Raw genomic sequence first — 16,786 nt, 5'->3', positions numbered from 1 at the left:
AACAGATGTGGGTTCTGCTAGTAAGTACAGATTCAGGATTCCTATAGTTCTGAAGCTTTATAAATTTATTGACTAACAGAATTTAGTTAACTGAAGAAACATCACTACTAACTAATGCTCTTATCCATTTAATTTTGGAAGGGATAAAAAAATATGAAAGAAGGGCTAAATAAAGGAACTATTATTGAGTTGGTGGTTGTTACTTAGCATGTATTATATCCTTTAAGTCTCCCAACAATCTAGAGATAGGTACCAGTGTCATCCCAGATAAGAAAACTAACAGGTTATATAACAGGTTATATAACAAGCCCAAGGCTATACCTTTAGGTTGTCAGGAAAGGGGCACTTGAATCTAGCTGTGTCCAATTTTTAAAAATCCATGGTCTCTGCCCTGATTCATTGTTTCATTCAGTAAACATTTATAGTCTGTATTACATGTCCATAGGCACTAAGATCTGGGCACATATGTTTGATCCTCTTCCAAAGCTTAAGGAAGGCTTTTGCACAAGTAAATATAAGTGGGGGCTATCATGAAAGAGGAAGTCTAGGGGCAAAAGAATAATTTATATGAAGGAGGAGGGACTGCCAAAGGGGGGCAGACTAAGCCTCCCCGAGGATGTCAAATGACAGCTAAGGCTTGAAGATAAGAGTTACCCCTGCAAGAGGTGTGTGTATGTGTGTGTGTGTGTGTGTGTGTGAGAGAGAGAGAGAAAGAGAGAGAGAGAGAGAGAGAGAGAGAGAGAGAGAGAGAGAGAGAGAGAGAGACGGTGAGGAGGAAGAGGGGGGAAGAATGGAGGAAAGAACATTACAAGGCAGAAGAGAGAACAATGATCTGAATCCAGAGCTGCAAGGACTGGAACCCTGGTGCACTGGAGTGCAGAGACCAAAGGAAAGCGATGGGAAATGAGTGGCATGAGAGAGGGTGACAAGCTCCAGACCAGGCGATGTGAGTAGATCTTGTTATGGAGCTTGGATTTATCCTAAGAGACTTGACATGATGTGATTTACTTACAGGATTATACCTGTGGATCCTGTATAGCAAAGGTCATGAGAAGAGGCAGGAAGATCAGACAGGAGGTTGTGACAGTGGTCCAGTGGGAGAGATTGGAGCATGGGTTGGACAGTGGTGGTGGCAGTAAAGAGAAGTGGATGGATTCAAGAGATGTTTAGGAGTGTGGGGCCTGACTTGAGGGCAAAGTTGGGATGACACATCCACATGTCACACATACTGCCTCGTCCCCTAGGCACACTGGAAAAGTCACGGCCTATAGGGGATCTGCCTCATGAAAGAATGTGGATGGTAAAGAGAAAATGTTTGGAGGGAAAAAAAAGCTTTGGATGAGGGGTCTGGAAACCTGATTCTTTAGTTCCTGACAATGACTTTTTGCTAGAAAGCTATATGACCTTGGACAGTCATTTCACTTCTCTGGGCTTTAGCACATTCATCTTAAAAATGAGGGAAGCACCTGGCCCGTGTGGCTCAGTGGTCGAGCGTCGATCTATGAACCAGGAGGTATGGTTCGATTCCCATTCAGGGCATATGCCCAAGTTGTGGGGCTTGATCCCCAGTGTGGGGCATGCAGGAGGCAGCCAATCAATGATTCTCTCTCATCATTGATGTTTTGTTTTTTTTTTAATATATTTTATTGATTTTCTACAGAGAGGAAGGGAGAGAGATAGAGAGCTAGAAACATCGATGAGAGAGAAACATCGACCAGCTGCCTCCTGCACATCTCCTACTGGGGATGTGCCCGCAACCCAGGTACATGCCCTTGACCGGAATCGAACCTAGGACCTTTCAGTCCGCAGGCCGACGCTCTATCCACTGAGCCAAACCGGTTTCGGCATCATTGATGTTTTTATCTCTCCCTCCCTCTTCCTTCCTCTTTGAAATCAATAAAAAAATATACATTTTTTTAAATGAAGGGAAGTCATCTTAGATCCCTTGGAGATCTAATTTCTGTGATTTAAAAGTCAGCTTTTAGTAATTTCTGAATAATTTTTTTCTAGAGGATTGATGGTAAATGTTTAATTATATGCTAGTATCCTCTTTATTTTAGAACTGGTGGGCCATCTCCCCATTCATTTCCTGAATGCAAACAAACTTCAATATAAGCCTAAGTGACAAGCAAAGTAAATCAAGCCAACAATAATAAAAAGCAAACAAAATGCACTGTTAGTACAGTGTAACTTATTTACAGTGCCAATGATGCATGGTGGGACTTGTGTTAGTATCAGGATATTTTAATAAGTTTAAACATTTTAAGAAAAGAATATTGTTTTAGTTTAAATACAACCAAATCTAGGTAATAGCCAGCCATGTTAAAACAGAATTCTTCTGTGTAAATTATGTTTAGATTCACCTAGCACATCTGTCTTCATAAGCAAGGCTCTACATTGACTAAGTGGGAAAAGATAATTAATACTGTAGTAATTTGTAATCTGTGATAACTCAGCTAATGATGAGTCAAACATATCTATTTTTCATTATGTATAATGAAAATTTATTAGCTTGCATTGTTTTATTAAAAATACAATTATAAAGAAATAAGATATTAAGAGGGGCAAATTTTACAAATGACACTGCCCACTAGTAAGCTAAAAATGAATGTGAGGGATTTTATTTTGTTTTGTTTTGATCACACTTACCAAGTCCTTGGCATTTAGAGATACTTCATCCCACCAGGGGGAGATAAAGTAATATTCACAATTCAGAATTCTCCTGAACATGAACTGGTCACCTCTTTCATCATAGAATGGTTCAAATCCACAAAGTCTAGAGGGACAAAAGATAGAGAATACAATGTCTTTCAAAACTTAAGTATCTTTCACCAATATTTTTGTAGAAATTTCAAGATTGTTCTTTCTCACAGCTTCATGTTATGAATGCAAGTCTACTCAGCACAGGTATGAAATAGCCTTGTTACAATTTGCCTTTGAGTGTGTAAACACACAATCATGTTATCAGGAAGTAGGAATAGATACAAAACCAACGTTAGATTTCTAAGAACAGTTACACTAATATTAATAATTATGACAAAAAACACCTATGACAATAGCTAACGTTATTATAAGCACCATGCTCATGACTCTCCATGAATTTTTTCTCCAGGAATCGAGAAGATAGTGATTTGATTAGAGTTCCAGTTTATTATGAGGTGGAAGAATTAGGATTTAGAGAATAGAGATTTAAAGGTGGGAAGAAAAGATTTTTCAGTCATTTTTATTCAGCCCTATCCACTGAATTCCTACATATACATAAGCATTATGTTTCCACTGCATTCCAGTTTGGATTTCAGAGTGAACAAAGACAGGAGCTAAAACTACTGTTGGAGAATGGCCTTTTGAAACTTCATACAGTGAACAGATAGATGCAACCAACAGAGATGAGCAGCCTAGAGTCTCTTCCACCTTGTATGAGAACCTCGCTGTTGTACATTTTACAGACATTTCACTATGTTCCCACTCATTTTCCACAGCAGGGTCAGGAAAAAAAAAGAATGGAGGAAGTGGGAGAAAAGAAATGGAGAACCACCTGTGGCATCCCAAGGACAGAGAGAGGAAAAGTGAGCTCCAGGTCCAGGATCGCGAAGCCTCCACTGTTTCTAGATGGTGAAGGTTCTGAAATCACTAGGCACCAAAAGGAAACTATAAAAAAAAAAATCCCTGCCAGGGCATGTGCTGCATTTGACAGAGAATGGGGCAAAGAAGAGGGGAAGAATGAATAAGTTAAAAAACATTTCACCAAATTCTTCCTGGCTAGATTGGTGCAGAGCATGAAATGTTTTGCATCCCAACATAATGGGTTTCTAAGAAGAAACAATTCCGCACGACCCTTTGCTCTGGGAACATCCCTTTGGGAGAGTCTTTGTCTTTTTCAAACATTCAGGAGCAGCCAGGCAAAGGCAAGGCCAGAGGTGCTGTGGCCCAGGCCATGCACCCCCCTCTCCCACTGCAGTGCCCCCACAGAGGATCCGACTCCAGCTTAAGGAGAGAAGGAAGCGCATGTCCACACCTTGACAAGGAGGCAGCCCAGCCTTACCTGGCCCTCCACAACCCTAGAAAAATAGCCTGTTGGTTAGTCATGGAGAAATTAGCCAACTTTCCAGGTTTAGTTTAGCTTGTGTTTCCTGGAAATCTAGAGAGACAAATGACAGTTCAGAAGGTACAGTACTCAAATGCCTTTCTTTCATTTCAGTCATGTCAGCAAATTTGTACATTGGTGACAGAGGTAAAAAGTTTATGTCATGTCAGCCTGAAGTGCCAAAAGTGAAAGAAATGTGACACACAGCAGAGTGCGCGCGCACACACACACACACACACACACACGTCAAAAACCCTTTCAAAATGGGAAAACGAGAGTGCTGACAAGGACCACTTAGGAGGGTGCTACGATTACACTGGCCTGATGTGTGAATGTATATAGTACAATGGCTCCAAGGCGTTGGGCAGAAGTGCCTTGTTGAAAGCTGAAGGAGAGTTTGAATCTCTCTCGTTAATCTGATTCTGACTCTGACCTCAGCATTGCAGTAGTTGTTTTTGTCTGTGGGAAAGAGTTTAGTTGTAAAGGTAGAGGGACCAGAATTCCTGTGAGAAACAACAACATGGCCTTCATTTCCAGCCTACTGTCATCCTTGGAAATAGCGAGGTCATAACACAAAATGGCCTGGCGGAACTTTCAATGATAATAAAGGAGATGCATAGGTCCACGGGCACAGTTCCCTGGAGAAAATGTTCCAGTGAGCCTCCCCAGGTAGACTTCACCAATTATTAATGAGCTACAGATACATGAAAAGTCCCCAGACCCCCTGGCAATGGGCAAGGAGACACCTGATGGGTGGTGCTGCTCTTATATCAGTCAGGGGCCAAGCAGATGTACAATCCTGGGTTCATCCTAGCTGATGCCTGTGTGGGTGGCCAGAGCGTTTCATGCCTGGGGCACATAAAAAATAAAGGCCCCCAGGCTAACAGGAGTTAGACCAAAATTAAGGGATATATTTGTTGTAAGCAGCAATCTTATTTTCATTCTGGGGGTTCCTGCTGCTACTTTCAACCAACAGCTATTAATTAATGACCTTAAGTAACTAGGGGAAAGGACATTAAAATTATTTTCAAGGCTATAAGATGTGTCTCAAATGATCACAGATTTTTCTCTACATTTCTCCTTGTCAGTGACCATACCATGGAGTTACAGTCATTCCATATTTCATTTTTTCAGGGTGACTGTGACTTAATTTCCTACTTCCATCTCTCTGAGTTCTTACACATCCTTAATGCTTTAACCCCTCCAGTAACATTTCAACATGAAATTGTAACTGGGTGGGCATAGTTACATTTTAGGGGCAAATATGAATCATTATTTGTGTAGTTCAGTTTTTCTCTTAATGTCACTAAGTATGATATGCCACCTCCATAATTCAGGAAACAATATTCTTTCCCAATATAAAAGTGATCTCTGAAAAATCTTCTGAAGCTTCAATACATTCAGGAAATATCTTTGGACATCACATAATCGCCTCTGGCTACTTATAGGTTGCTTGTTGACCCTTTAGTCTTGGCTACTGACCAATGTCTATGCTCCGAGTTTACTAACTTGGTTGGGGGTCTGACCCCAGTCACCCCATGCCTAGCCATATTACCTAGACACTGCAATTTCTAAGATCACTATCAAATTAAAAACAAAACAAAACAAAACAAAGCCCTCTTTCTTCCATGAACTGAATTGTGTCCCCTTTCCAATTCATGTATTAAAGCCTTAACCAATGTGATGGGATTTGGAGATGAGGCTTTTGGTAGGAAATCAGGGTTAGAGAAGATCATGAAGGTGGGACCTCATGATGGAATAAGTACCATGTTAAGAAGAGGCACCAGAGAGCTAGCTTCCTCTCTCTGCTATGTGAGGATACAGTGAGAAGGTGTTTGTCTACATGTCAGGAAGAAAACTCACACCAGAACTCGACCTACTGGCACCGTAACCTTGGACTTCCAGCCTCTAGAACTGTGAGAATAAATGTCTGTGTTTAAGCCACCCAGTCTGTGGTATTTTATTATGGCAGGCTGACCTGACAATATACTTTCTTCTACATTCTCTAAAATCCCCTTACAGAATTGAATATTATAGGTTCCAACAATTAACCTTGCAGTATCCTTTAAATGGCAACCAAATCTGCTTGTTTTGAATTAAATTCTGGAACTCATTGATATCTTGCTTTTTTGCTGTTGTAGGCATATTCTTCACTCTTTTATCATTCTTTCTTATTTCCCCTGTATTCATCTGCAATTCCATCATCTCTTTGGCAAGTTTCCCCAAACCCCTTGTTTATTGATAGAAGGAGCTCAAGAATGAAATTGGGGATACCAGAGAGTAAGAGATTTAGTCCATTTTTTTCCCTACCTAATGTTTCTCGAAGTTTACGGTATTAAACTCAAGGGCCTTGAGAACCTAACAGAGAAAGGAAATAAAACTGATAGCTAAAATGCATTTAAGACATTTCTGATGGGAAATGTCCCAGTTTGGGGCTGCTTAAGAGATTAAATATCTATTTTCCCTTTAAAAAGGACTAATAGCCTAATTATTTTGACAAGATGCAAATAGGTAAAATAACAGCATTTAAAATAAATGAACATGAGTTTCACATATATTATTATCACCAAATAATGAATTGTTCCCCAAATCTGCTCTGCATTGCATAGCAGAATGAGACACAGAAAGCCCTGGACAGGAGTACTGGCCCAAGAAAATTACAAAATAAAAAGCAATGCTCAATTTCAGAAAATTATATCACTAAGTATTTTTAGTATGTTGTAGAAAATCACAAAAAGTCAAAAAGTAATCATGCTTTTTATGAGGCCCGTGAGTACCTAGCGAATACTACAGTAAAGGCAGACAGTTTGCATGAAGATTGCTTTTCTTCACTTACAGGATGTAGGTGATTATCCCCACAGACCACATGTCCACCTCAGGTCCGTAGGCGCAGCCTCTAAGAATTTCAGGTGCTGCAGGAAGAGCAAAAATTGTGTTAAATTGGAGTTTAAATTCAACACTTACATTTTAATAACAAGCAATGGGGAAGAAATGAATTCATCAACATAAACTTCAGAAGAGTTTTATAACCAATCTTCTTTCCCCAAACCAAAGTAGAAGGCTACAATTCTTACATCTATATTCGTGGGAGAAATTATTGTCTCTCTGTGTTTAGAGTGCATAAAGAGAAAGCTGTTAGCTTTAATATTCCACATTATGCAGAGATCTGTCTCTGCTACAAAAGATCCCTTACTTCAAAGGAAGCTTTGTACACAGAAAGGAAAGAAAAAAAGTTTGGCATAGTAAGGGAACAGGCACAATTATGCTACCTTGAGAACTCGGTCTGTTTGGCGCACGGGTGTTCATGAATGTTTGTTTGACAGAGGCCGGGTAAACAGTGGGAAGGACTGAAAAATCCCTAGTGCCGAAAGGCTGGAACAGGAGCTGGGAGGGCCCTGGCATATGCCCCCGGGTGATGTTGAGAACTACAGAGAGCAGCTGTCCCCAGTGAGTTTGGGGCTATGAACTGAGAAAGGAGGACTTCTCTGTGTAGAATGGGGCTACTCCTGTTAGCCCGGCCCACACTGTGAAAGAGGAAGGCGTTCTCAACCACAAAACAGCCCTTAGTACAGAACTGTGAAGAGCTCTTTTATGTTTTATTACCTTGGAGCCATGAAAATGGAGAGTTAACTGAATCCAAGCCTTATGGATTGCAGGTGGTGTTGGTTTGCTTTACTAACAAAGGAACAAAAGATGCCAGAAGTCTACGTCTATGCAGAAATAAGGCTCAGAACTACAGCCCAGAGTGGGCTTTTTTTATTTTAAACAAAAATGCTGTAGGTGTCAGTGGGGTCCCCAAAGAAGGAGCTGACTGATGGATGCTGAGGGCTCCTTGAGGGAGGCCATGGGGATGAGGGGGCACCACATTCCTCCTCGTGGCTGGGGACAGGAGAGCATGTGAACGGGACCCCCGTCCCTGCAGGCTGGAAATACCATACTGCCACAGTGAGCTGTCCGCATGGGACTCTGGATTTAACTTTCAGGAAGAAACACAGCAGCTATTCCACTGACATATTCCCATACTGCCCCCCTCTCCCCATCCTTCCCCAATCAGGTTCTTCTCATTCCTGTAGAACTTGTGTTCCAGGCGACATAGAAGATGAAGAGTCTGTGTGGTGAAATGGTGTGCATTACAGCACTCTTAGCAGCAAGTCGGCAAAATGCACCCTTTAAGGAATCATATCTGGGGCCAAGTAGTTCTCATGCATAGGCAAATTATTCCTAGAAAACTTCCCTTTTAAGATTCAATTAACATAATTAAGGGAAATGCATGCTGCATGCCAACACCATTCACTCTGTCAGGTTAGCTTTCATTTCCCAGAGCAATCTGTACCCCACAGACGGTTCCTTTGGGCCCCAGCAGCCCCAACACTGAATTCCCACTCACAAATGCTTTGCTCATCATAATGCATAGGAAACTCAAGTTAGGCTGCCACTCTCACGAGGGCTCCTACGTCTGTCTGTGCATCTGAGAGCTGTTCAGTCTGGGAACTGAAATGCATGCACAGGTCTTCACAGCCATGAAGGGCTACCAGGCCCCACGCTGCATTTAAACAGAAATACAGAAATAGGGTGGGCAGAGTCTTTTACAGTTTCTGGGGCTTGGATTCAACCTCTAAAATCTGAGTGAACTGGACTGGCTATTTCCAAGTTTACTTTAAGTTTTAGCCTGCAAGCCACTGCGATGCTGGTAAAGGGAGAGTCACTGACCGTTCAAGCAAGACGAGAGGACAGTACTCTACCGACGGAACCTGCTACACTCCCTCCCTCCTGCCAGAGCGCCTTCTGTGTGTGCTGCTCCATGGGCACTTCTCTTATTGGCTCCAGTGAAATCAGCCCTCCCACCCTGTGCTGTTTAGAGGTCAGGACGCTGTCGCAAAGGTGAGATGCTTTTGCTGGCCATTATTCACAGCTCCCAGGCCAACAGCCTCCAATAAAGTGAATACCGTGGAACAAAATTCTCTTCGAATCCACTTTATAGGGCATCTAGCATTCTTAACTGCCATGGCAATATCTCCCTTCATAGCACTGGGTACAACCTCACTTTCCAGAGGCAATTCATCTCCTTGTAAGGCATTATGTCGCAATGCACGTGAACTTGTGGTATGACAAGCTGAACTTTCCATCAGGAGGCTCATAGACAAAAGAAATATAGAATGTGTTCGTCCTCCATAATACATTTCTCTTAAGATTTTTTTAAAAAGAAATTAATAATATTTATTAATCATAATATAAAATTTGGGTAAAACACACTCTAAACACCTAGACACAGTTAGATACCATTCATACTATCCTTTAAATGTTTGCAATTACTAATTAATGTGACCTTGACTTCAGAGCCGGCAGGACATACTCTTGTAATCAATCTATCCGAAGCCTTTCCATGAGCCAAAAGTTTTTCTAGAATGAAGTTCAGGCTCGGGCACACCAGGGCTTCAAGTCTCCCAGGGATCAAATGTCCTTGCAGGGAATTCTACTTACCTGTGATTTTCTTAGAGTGAGAAATAGCTGACTACCTCCAACTTAGTTCAAGAAAAGGCATCAGCTAGCCCACCTTTAATGCTATACGCACATCTGGATGTCCTTCCTATATTTTCTCAACTCATTGCCAAAACAAACAAACCAACAAAGTGGGGGAGGGAGAAAATTTCAGGTGTGATACAGTTTTTAGAATTAATTTAAAATAGTTTAGAGTCATCTTTTTCTGAAATAGTCAGTAATCATTTATTGATTTTCCTGGCTATCTTTTAAGTTTCCTTTTCTGCCTGACCCAAGTTCCCTGCCACTTCCTAAAATTACCTTATCGGTCATGCTATTGTCCATGGAACACTAACTACGACAGAGGTCCTAGGAGAAAACATACTCCAATCTCCAATGAAGAATAATTTTGGTAGATGGTTTTGAAATTGCCAAGATATCAGACACACCTTTTAAAGAAGCATTTTTAGCTGAATACAAAAATTATATTAAAAATTCCAGCTCTAATTATATTACTTATTCACCAGTATACCACTTAGACCTCGCAGTGCTGATTTTTTTATAAGACCAGAGTACCATTAAAATATCTAGAGATTGAGGACCTCTCTATAGATAGGAGTGATTGTCAATTGATTAAATAAACTCACTGTACCAAATTCTGGAAATGGTCTTAAATAAAAAGCATCAGGTGTGGAGTATGACACCCAGGGACCATTTGTGCAAGGTTTTCCCTCTTTTCCTAAAGCCCTAGAGACTCTAGGGCCTAGAGAAAAATTAAGGTTGATTTTGGTCCTTGATTGTACCTTCATTTTGTCAATGCCCTAGGGCCGTGGTCGGCAAACTGCAGCTCGCAAGCCACATGCGGCTTTTTGGCCCCTTGAGTGTGGCTCTTCCACAAAATAACGACTTCTGCGCATGGGCCACGAAGTTTCAATCACACTGTACGTGCGCGCCCGCACGTGGTATTTTGTGGAAGAGCCACACTCAAGGGGCCAAAGAGCCGCATATGGCTTGCGAGCCGCAGTTTGCCGACCACGGCCCTAGGGGACCTTTATGATCCCTTCCTACCTAACAAACCAACAAACTGGAGGGAGAAAATCATCTCAGGTGTAATACAGAGTGAAAATTACAAAGTGGCATTCTTTATCAGAGGACTTTTTCAAACTACTGTTAACTGTTTTGAGAAAGTCAAATCCAAGGGAGACTAAGGTGAATGAAATTAACAGGTTCATTCATTCACTCATTAAAGAATTATGAGCGATTCGTTAAGCACCTGCTGTATGGCAGGCAGTGTGTTAGGTGGTGCTAGGGCAGTGGTCAGCAAACTCATTAGTCAACAAATACCAACAGTACAACGATTGAAATTCCTTTTGAGAGCCAAATTTTTTAAACTTAAACTATATAGGTAGGTACATTGTTATTAACTTAATTAGGGTACTCCTAAGGCTTAGGAAGAGCCACACTCAAGGGGCCAAAGAGCTGCATGTGGCTTGCGAGTTGCAGTTTGCCCACCACGGTACTAGGGGAAGAGGAGTGTGGAGTTAGAGTTCAAGCCTGCCATCATGGAGCTTATAGTTTGGAGGGGGAAGGTGAGGTTGATCAAGAAAACCATGTGAAGAAACGCAAAGTGGTGATTGGAAGTGCTTGTAGGGAGAGTGTCTCTGATAGAGGGTTGACTTGGTCAGAATGAGAAAGCAGTTTAACCTGAGATGTAAAGGATCCAGAGCAGTTAACTAGGCAAAGTGGGAGAGGGCAGTGGTTGGGGAAAGAGAGAAGAGGGTGCGGGCGGAGAAAGCACATATGAAGAGACCTTGTGGCACAAAGGAGCAAGGGGCACCCAAGGAACTGGGGGAAGTCAGTGTGGCTGGAGCACTTAGCAGGCAGGTCAGCGCCAGGCTACGGATTCTAGGTCAGGGTTGCTGTTTGTTTATGAATTCTCTCCTATGCTTTCATTTTAGTGATTCAAAACATACGTGTGTGTGTGTGTCTTTTTTTCATCTTAAAGCCTGAATCTATCTTTACTTCTATGCTACAGCATAGGAAATTTTCACTGTAGAGGCTTTTCTTAAATTCAGAGTTTCTTGGGGCCACAAAAATCTATGTTTTAGGCTCTAACTCAGCCTGTCCATTTTCCTGGACTCTCTTGGTCTTTTAATACTATAAATATCCGTCAATCCACCTCTCACTTAATATTTTTTCATTTAAGTTGTTAAAAAGTCTTCTTTGCCACATGAACTGTGTGATATTTCTCGATATCTTTTTTTAAGATAATAGCACAGAGGCCACACCTCTTTTTTAAAATTTATCTTTATTGTTGAACGTATTACAGATGTCCCTCTTTTTTCCCCTATTAAACCCCCCCCCCCCCACTATTGTTGGATGAAGAAAGTTAGCCTGCTTCTTTTTCTTACCTTTCCATTTTTGTGGGATGAGGTGGGGTATAAAAAAATAAACCGAATTAATAAATAAACCCAACTCATCCTAATATGAACACTATTTAAGAATCTCTTTTGTATATGGAGATGCAAATATAAAGTCATGGACTTAGAATTCAAACTCTGACCAGTGTTTAGTATGGCAAGTATTGCTTTTTTTTCTAAAGGTGCTATAAATCTTACTGATAACTATCGCTGATTCTTTTGAAACTTTTTATTTCATGCATATCTTTTCTGCAGCAACATTTTAAAATGGAACATTTTGCAGGTGTTCAGGGCCCAAATAACATATTTTAAGTTAAGTCTTCTACCCACTTGCCATCAATCACCTCTTCCTTCTGATCTCTTTCCCACACATCATTCCACCCTCACGTATGATAACAGAGCTGAGTCTCACAGCCCTGTGCATTCGTGCGAACGGCTGGTTCTGTTCCTAAGCAGTCACAGTTACAAAGAAGTAGGTGCAGAGAATGACATAGATGGAGAGACAGAAGTTAAGGAATACCAGGACCTTAAAAGACGGTTTCTAAACCAAAGAGAACAGGAGAAATGAGGATATGATGTTGGTGAGAACCTCTTTAGACTCTCAGGCCAAATTAAATGTGGTTAACTTTGATTTAACTAGGTGGTTGCCATACTCCTCAAGTTGACTACACAGTTACACGCAGCTGTATTGGTAATATTTAAAAACCATATATCTTCTGGGTAATACCAAAATTAGCGGGATTCTTCCTCCCTCCCCTTGTTGGTAGCCCTGAATCCTGAGAAATAAGTCAATCAGCTTTTGTGACCATTTCCCAACCCAGGGAGGCAGCCTCTTCTACCGCTGACAGCTTTAGATGTTAAAAGAGTGTTATATATCGAGGCCCAAATCTGTGCCTTTCAGCATTCATTCACAATTCCTAATTCTGTCCTGTGGAGCTTCCTCTACTATTTGATATCTATGAATGATAAATGTGGTTCTTTCTCCTCTTTCTGGCCTCCTAATGGTATTGCCCAGGGATCAATCTGGGTCATTTCCTTTTCTGCCTGGAGAGTCTCATGACTTTAAATAGCACCTATAAGCTGATAATGCCACATCTGTATCAACCACCATGTCCTTGCTCCTGAACTTCAAACATATACACCCTTCTGCCCACATGTCATCTCTCCAGGATGTCTAACAGGCATCTCAAAATCAACAAGGCCTAACCTGTTGTTCCAAAAGTCTCCCTCATGTAAATAAATGTTAACTCTATCCTTCCAGTTGGAGCTTTCGGATCCCTTTCTCCTACCATTTCCCGCCTTGTCACTGCACTACAACCAACCAGCCTCCTTCCTGGACCTTAAAGACACCCAGGCGTGTTCCTGCCTCAGAACTGGTGCCTCTGTCCCCTCTACCTGGGATATTATTCCCTAGACATCACATGGTTTGCTCTCTCCCTCACCTCATTCAAGTCTTTGCTCTTATGTTCCCTCTAAGTGAAGCCTTCCCTGATCACCCCGTTTAAATTGCGGCCCAGGCCCCTAGCACTTCCTATTCTCTTTCCTAATTCCATATCCTTCCATGGAAATTGTCATTTCTTTTCATCTAACGTACACACTCATTTTGTTTATTACTTGTCTTCTTCCACTAAAATGTACCATCCTTAAAGAGAAGAGTGTTTTGTTTTTCACTTTTATACCTCTAACACCTGGACACTGCCTGGTGTGTAATAGGAGTTCAGTAAATATTTATTAAGCAAAAAAGGAGCAAACGTCTACAAAATTGAAGTTCCACAGGATACACATTGTTTAGGTCAGTGCCAGACCAATGCAGAGACCTCAAGAGATTCATTTCCTGTAGATGTAAAACTCCCAAGACAGCTTAAAATAAGCCCACATTCAACCTGCAGAGTCCTGTCCTCTGCAAGGTCAAGAACAAAGGAGCTACGGCCTTTCCTCACCACTTTTCTTCACCTGGCACTTGTTCATTTGGACCAGGCATCGCAAGCATGCCTCTGGGACAGTCATATGATGCTTGGGGACACAGTCTATCTCAGGGACAAAGAAGGGCTGTGGTCAGGAACAGAAGCTGGATCTGGGCACCCTCTACCCACCTGCTTAACATTCTCTTTCTTCCTCTCACCTTCCCTGCTCCCTTCCTATTGTCGACAAGCCCCACGGGAACCCTCGGGTACACACACCATCTATCAAGCAGAATGTTACAGAAAGTGCAGTTGACATTTTACTGTGTATTTAATTCTTCTAGTTTTTGAAAAGTTCATAGTAAGAAGAAAGTCATCACTGGGGGTATTTAATTAATTCTCAGATGAGATCATTTCTTACATGTTTCGATTACCTCTAAAGTACTCTTCTTATTTCACTTTAGCTATTTAGTCGTCTAGAAAAGAACAAAACCACGTCTTTTATGAAAGTATTTTGAAAGCTTGTATTTTACGTTTACTTTTCATTTATATTTTCCTACATTTTTCTTATTAGTGTGTGTTCTTGTGGCAGAAACCTCTCTGACTGTAGATTGTTGAAAAATTGTTTTTAATTTTGGTATAGTGAACATAATAGCTTATTTCTAACGAGACCCTGGGAAATGCCAAGAGATAATAAATTCTTAACAGCTATGGACCCTGGAAATAGAATTTGAATAAATAGACAAGTAGAAATATGAAATATAAAATACACAGTTTAATTAAACTTACAAATGAATTAGATAATTGGTATTAGGGATATTTTTATCTCACCCATCACCATATTAGTTTCTTTCCTACTCTACCAGCTTATAGAGTTGGCCCTTGAACAGCATGAGCATAAACTGCACAAGTCTACTTACACACAGATCTTTTTCAATCAATACATACAGTGCTGTAAATGTATTTCCTTTTCCTTGTGGTTTTCTTAATAACATTTATTTTCTCTAGCTTACTTTACTGTAAGAATACAGTACATAATAAATATATAACATACTGGTATGTGCTAATCGACTGTTCATGTGATCAGTAAGGTCTCACATCAACAGTAGATTATTGATAGTTAAGTGTTGGGGGAGTCTAAAGACATACATGGATTTTTGACTGCAAGGGGTTGGCACCCCTAACCCTTGAGTTATTCAAGGGTCAACTATCCTTCTTTTCTGTGATTGCTATGGGTAGGTTTTTAGCTAGTTAAGTCTTAAATAGCTAAAGCAGTTAAGACATTTTGGTAGTAATATTGCATAGTGACATTGTAGCACATTTATCAGGAGTCATGGACCAATGGATTTTTTTTTGAAACCTATTTCTTTTCCCAAGAACAAGATGTCAAGAATTTATTTAATGTTGAAGTATTCATGGATTAATTCAGAGAACTAGTCATTGATTTCATCTAGCTGGGTCACAAATTTTAATTTTCTGGTCTGGAGTTTTGTTTCAACTGGGCATATTTCCCAGGAAATAATATTTGCTTAAACACAAGTATCTGACTTTATTTTGAGATTTACTTATAAGAGAACCCTCTGGGGTAAAGGATTTCTGAATGGCTTTTCCTTTTTGTATTTCTTGACAAATGACAAATGGTATAACATAAACACCCACTTTCCAGTATACATAGAAATAATTGATCTAGAATGCAAGGAAACAAGCTCACATCTTCCCTCTCCATCAATTATATGGCCCCCAGACACTTTGAGTTAAATGTAAAGTCCCCGTATAAAGGAGCACACTAGTCTTGTACTTGGGTCTCATTTTCAACTCATTTTATAAATGGACAGTTTCCTTTCCACCTAAGTATCTCAGAAGGACACACACAAAACTGATGTCAGTGCTTATATGTGGTAAGGAGAGAAGGGGCTAGAACTGAGGGTGAACCTCACAGGGAACTTTAGCCTGGTCCATAAATGGTGTAATTGTTTGTAAGACAGATAAACAGTAATTATTATATTAAATTTTTAAAAATTCAGAACTCTGCATCTTTCCTCGGCTCCAGGCCATCTACTTCCTTTCCCCTGATGTTACTGTGACTTCTGTTTTCTCCTAACTCAGCTTTTCCAGTTTTTCTGTGTTACTATGCACAGGTGTATTTTTAAAATCCTGCCCTCTCAACTACTCCCACTTTGAAGCAATATTTTATAACATACTGAAGTAATATTTTCGTGAGCTTCCTTAGGTCAAGAGAATGTATAAATAACTGTTTATTTATACATAATTTAGACCGTGCTATTGTAATTAAATACATGGAACTTACTTGTTTTTGACTTCCAAGCCTGCCTCAGCCTAGAAAAGTAATTCCATGCGTATGTTTAGTACATGAGTCCACAAAAGCATTTTAATTTTCATCTCAATTCTCTCTCTCCCCCCACCTCAGTTTTCTTGCTTCTTTCTCCTCCTTTTCTTATAATTTAGCAAATGACTGCTTCCTTGTGAGCGTCTACCTATATAGCAGAGTGGAAGGATTATCGCGATCACATTCAACCACTCAATTCCCTCTTTCCCAATAACACAGCCTTAGGGTGATCTGGATGTCTACAGAGGAAAAAATAGTAAATGGAAAATAGGCCTTCATCATAAGGCGGCATTACCTGTAAGACAGGCTTGTTTACGGCAAGGACAAGCATCTGATATAGTAGTTTTACAATCATTTTATATCTAAAAAATAAATGACTGAACTTAGGAGTAGGCCAGACACATTATCTGCTGAGCAGCTGTTTATGAAGTGACAATAAACTGTGTTTAGATTTCTGACATGAGAAGGCCAAGAAGGAGCATTTACAATAGCTTTCTCGTTTGTCTTCTTCTGACCTCTTTTCTCCTCAAATCCATCTGTCATAATGTCATTGTCA

The 16,786-nt window shown here is 40.5% G+C and overlaps 1 protein-coding gene and 1 pseudogene across 1 annotated transcript in view; one reads left to right on the top strand and one right to left on the bottom strand.

Annotated features, from left to right (window-relative positions):
- The window catches only part of CAMK4 (calcium/calmodulin dependent protein kinase IV), a 145,386-nt gene that overhangs the window by 4,909 nt on the left and 123,691 nt on the right, over positions 1 to 16,786 (bottom strand). Inside the window, exons 8-9 of the mRNA XM_036310108.1 lie at positions 6,921 to 6,996; positions 2,650 to 2,776 (exon numbers count right to left, since the gene is read on the bottom strand). Of these exons, the coding sequence (XP_036166001.1) occupies positions 2,650 to 2,776; positions 6,921 to 6,996 (203 nt within the window). The remainder of the gene's footprint in view (positions 1 to 2,649; positions 2,777 to 6,920; positions 6,997 to 16,786) is intronic.
- On the top strand, positions 4,804 to 4,946 carry LOC118657222 (annotated as a pseudogene).

This window comes from Myotis myotis, unplaced genomic scaffold (assembly GCF_014108235.1).
Source record: "Myotis myotis isolate mMyoMyo1 unplaced genomic scaffold, mMyoMyo1.p scaffold_m19_p_5, whole genome shotgun sequence".
Classification (NCBI taxonomy): domain Eukaryota; kingdom Metazoa; phylum Chordata; class Mammalia; order Chiroptera; family Vespertilionidae; genus Myotis; species Myotis myotis.
The sequence above is the reverse complement of the archived record's forward strand: the minus strand, read 5'-3'. Positions and strand labels throughout refer to the sequence as shown.